Here is a 4,632-nt window from a genome sequence, read left to right on the forward strand (position 1 = left end):
TTATTGGTAATCTATCAAATTAAAGTATTAATTCAACTTGAAAACCATTGGTTGTGATGATCTGATAACATTTGAACAATGACTTTTTAGAGTGAAGCTTTGCTTCATTTATTACACAAACTGTATTTGGCTGTGACTCATTTGATGAATATGTAAAAATAAAGCATCATACACAAAATGATAATACAAGACTGACTCTTGTGGATCTACTTATCACTTTTCAGCTGATATTTTGAGCAGCAAAAATCCATACATCCATTTTCTTTACCGTTTCTCCCTTTCAGGGTCGCGGGTGGCTGGAGCCAATCCCAGCTACTACGGGCAAGGGCAGGGTACACCCTGAACAGTTCTGAGCAGCAAACATTTAGAGGAAATATCAGAATGCTATCACAATCTTGAACATCCCCTCACATTGGTGCTCACAGGCAACCAGCATCTGGATTTTCAAATTATATAGCAATTACATATATTCTAAAGTGGGAGAAATGTTTGGAGACTATGTAAAATATTACAGTTATCCAACTCAAAGGATTTCAGAGAACCGGGTGTTGTTCCCAGTAATGGTACAGTGGGGCAAGTTAAAGAAACAATTACAAACATCTGGCCAAATAAGAGTCACTAGTTCACAAAATGCATATATTCTTGGACCATCCAGAAAAAAAAAGTTTACACAAGCACACAAGGAGAATATGTAACCTTGACACACAGAGGTGCAAAAGACTGGAGTCACTATTCCAGTATTTGTGTGCACTCAAACACCAGTGGCAGTGACTACTGAGAGGAGCTTGGAGGCTCATCTTGTCCAAACATGCTTTGGCATATGAACAGATGGGGCAGGTTATGGAACTGTCAATAATGGGATTCAGTTTTCTATTTTGAATGGAATGTATAATTATATCTGTTAAACTTGCATTTCATTTTTCCGTTCATATGACTGTACCCAAATATCAATTCGTCATTTTAAATATCGGGTTTATGGTTTTTTTTATGTTTATATTGGCCTTACATGACTACAGTGAAGTCAGAATTATAATAGAGGAGCAGATTTGTTGCTTTTAGAAATGTGGCAATAATTTGTTGGAATAGTGTTGTTTCTCTTTAGCTACGATATCCCTGCAATGGAAACACATTCATCTCTCACAAACACTCATACACTTTCTTGAAACCTCACTGTTTTTATCCTGGTTGTGTCTTTACTTTTTAATGGTGATATCGGATGTATCAAATAAACTTCTTCCAAATTTACCGAATGTTTCACAATATCTGGCCTCAGTTTTATTTATTAATATTTTTTTACAACCGTGTTTCTCCGGAGCGTTACACCTCACTGAACTAAAAGCACCGATGGAGCTGAATGCGCGTATTGTTATGCTGGCAGCTGACAGCAGATGGCAGCAGTAATCCTTTCTGGACTGTGGAGGAGCTGTCCTTGGTCCTGAAATTACCTTTCGCTTTCAGCGCTCCGGGCATTTTCCCTTTCTCTCTCAATCTTAGTTGAAAACACAATGCTGCACCCGCAAAGACTCTGATTTCATACAATGTCTAACTTGATTAAAAAAAAATCGATTACAGTTAAATAGTCTGAAAACAAAAGTCAATTTGATTTTATATTTTTTAATCTTTGTCCGATTCATAGTTTAACTTCTAACAGCCTGAAAACCATTCTGCCCTGTTTGTCTCTATGAAGTTTCGATATTATAAAAGTAAATCCGCCCGCAAGAAAGAGTTCGTTCCGGCTGACAATTACCCTTGAAAAGAAGGTAAAATTCAAAGAGGAAAAAAAAAAAAGTTATAAAAACGCTCTGATCGGTGATTCCAGTGAGTAAAATGGATCACACGAGAGAAGAAAGTGATGCTCTGCACTCTCGTCGGCTGTTTGCGGTGAAAAACAGCGCAACGAGGAGAGCAAAGGCACAAAGATCCAGGGCGACCTCCTCCCGGTCTGACGTACCCAAAGCAGTTGGTATAAATGAATTCACGGCGTCACCAGGCTCAGATGATTCGCAGTACCAGTGAGTGCACCCGACTGTCAACACTCATGGGCTACAACACACACCAACCCCCTCACACTCACTCACACACTTCTGCGTCATGCGTCCTGAGAGCGACGGCACGAACTCGGTAACTCCGATGGACCCGGTAAAGCGCACAGCCGCAGGAGTCTGACGGGCTGACTGCCTCCTTCCTGCTTTCACAGTTGCTTGTATCCCACTGTTTTGGGAAAGTTGCGTACCGAGTGTGGCCGCGCACTATGGATTTTATAACTACAAGCGCCAACGACAGCAACGCAACCAGCGGCTACCCGGGCGGAGTGGACGTAGTAGCGGACTGGGACCGGGGTGAGAATGGCACGGGGTCTGGGTCTCTGCCCGATCTGGCGCTAAGTTACCAGATTATCACCTCTCTGCTCCTGGGGGCCCTCATCCTCTGCTCCATATTCGGCAATGCATGCGTCGTGGCAGCGATCGCCTTGGAGAGATCTCTCCAGAATGTGGCCAACTATCTTATCGGATCCCTGGCAGTGACAGACCTCATGGTATCAGTGCTGGTTCTGCCAATGGCGGCCCTCTACCAGGTTTTAAATAAGTGGACTCTGGGGCAAGAGATCTGTGATTTATTCATCTCTTTGGATGTACTGTGTTGCACATCATCCATTCTACATCTGTGCGCAATTGCCTTGGACAGGTACTGGGCCATAACAGACCCAATTGACTATGTAAATAAACGGACACCAAGGAGAGCTGCGCTCTTGATTAGTGTGACCTGGCTAATTGGTTTCTCCATCTCTATTCCGCCTATGTTAGGCTGGAGAAGCGATGAAGACAGAGCGAATCCAGATGCTTGCATGATCAGCCAGGACCCAGGTTACACAATTTACTCTACGTTTGGGGCTTTTTACATCCCTCTCATTCTGATGTTGGTCCTGTACGGGCGAATATTCAGGGCGGCTCGGTTTCGGATTCGGAAGACAGTAAAGAAAACGGAGAAGATAAAGACGTCGGAAAAGAATCTGACCGTGTCTCCGGCCATCTTCCACAAGAAAACCAATGGGGAAGCCGGCGATAAGGGCTGGAAGCGCAGCGACGAGTCAAAATCCAACTCTCCGTGCGTAAATGGAGCGGTGAAGCATGGAGACGAAGGCGAGTCGCTGGAGATAATAGAAGTTATCAGCAACTCGAGGACGCACCTGCCTCTGCCCAACACTCCTCAGTCTTCCTCACAAGGTTATGAAAATATGAATGAGAAGAACTCCGGGGCTAAGAGGAAGCTCGCACTGGCCAGGGAGCGTAAAACGGTGAAAACACTCGGGATCATCATGGGAACTTTCATCTTCTGCTGGCTGCCCTTTTTCATCGTCGCTCTGGTGCTGCCTTTCTGTGCAGAAAGCTGCTACATGCCCGACTGGCTGGGCGCCGTCATAAACTGGCTGGGCTACTCCAACTCTCTCCTTAACCCCATCATATATGCCTACTTCAACAAAGACTTCCAGAATGCTTTCAAGAAGATCATTAAATGCAAATTCCACAGACCCTAAACCACGCTATGAAAAATAACAAACTTTAAAGTGGACAAATCAAGCAGTGGCTGTATTGAACGAAAAAAAAAAAAAGATACAGACTTTCATTCAGGGACAGTCTCTTTTAGAGTGAGTATACTCCAAGACAGTGTAAAATAAAACAACTGACCGTAATGAGACCAGACAAAAACTTCCGCTCTTAATGTACACGCTCATGTTTAATCGGTGTTGTAGCTACAGTATATAGCCTATATGCGAAGGCAGCCATTCTTGTATTGTCATGCAAGACTTGTCTTGTGCTGATTCAATGCATTTTATCACGTGGGACGAAGGGTTTTCTGCCCCATGTCACGAGCTTTGTAGCACCAGAAAAATAAAAGCAATTCAAGTTTGTCATTAAGAAACATGAGTCCATTTCTGTTTGTTTATTCATTTGTTTGTTTATTAGATAAAAGGTAATAAGCTAAGAAGAGATCAGGACCGATTTTGAATAATCAACAGTCTCACTTTGGACCTGTGTCATCATTATGAGGCATATTTCATTTATTGATGTTGAACAAACAAAGCCAATTTGCCAGTTTGCTTTGACAGGCTGCACAAAGAAGAAGAAGAAGAAGAAGAAGAAGAAGAAGAAGATGATGACAATGTTGATAATGATTATGATGGGAACAACCAGGTTATCAGTGATGGGGGATCAACATTACAAAAAATATGAATTGAACAAAGTCCACAATATACCCATGCCAGAGTTGAAAGCAGAAAGAGATGTATTTTTTTTTTTTTGATAGGGAGTTGGGGGTGGGGGCTAGCCTGGTATCACAGAGATGAAATGATATGTTTTCTATCTCTCTCTCTCTCCCTTGGCTTTGTCTGTTTCTTTTCTGTATTTCATACTAAAGAGAGTGCCCTCTTGATTGAGAGAAACACTCAATCAGCAGTATATGGAAAAAAACAAAACAAAACAAAACAAGGAACTGTATTCCTTGATGTTACATTATTGTGCACAGCAATTTTTGTGAAAACCTTCTATGTAATAGAAAGCTTATTACATAGCATCAAATAATTCAGCTTAATTTAGCACACATACTCATGATGACATATGGTTTCTCTGAAAA

The 4,632-nt window shown here is 42.1% G+C and overlaps 1 protein-coding gene across 1 annotated transcript; it reads left to right on the forward strand.

The window, feature by feature from the left end:
• Positions 1–1,992: 1,992 nt before the first annotated feature.
• htr1aa (5-hydroxytryptamine (serotonin) receptor 1A a) lies at positions 1,993–3,576 on the forward strand. The gene has a single exon (XM_030104714.1). It carries the CDS (start codon positions 2,252–2,254, stop codon positions 3,533–3,535), a length of 1,284 nt encoding a protein of 427 aa, XP_029960574.1. The 5' UTR covers positions 1,993–2,251; the 3' UTR covers positions 3,536–3,576.
• Positions 3,577–4,632: the final 1,056 nt, after the last annotated feature.

This window comes from Salarias fasciatus, chromosome 12 (genome assembly GCF_902148845.1).
Source record: "Salarias fasciatus chromosome 12, fSalaFa1.1, whole genome shotgun sequence".
Taxonomy (NCBI): domain Eukaryota; kingdom Metazoa; phylum Chordata; class Actinopteri; order Blenniiformes; family Blenniidae; genus Salarias; species Salarias fasciatus.

Coding starts and splice junctions, on each gene's coding strand:
- htr1aa (XM_030104714.1), top strand. CDS start 2,252: ATGGATTTTATAACTACAAGCGCCAACGACAGCAACGCAACCAGCGGC.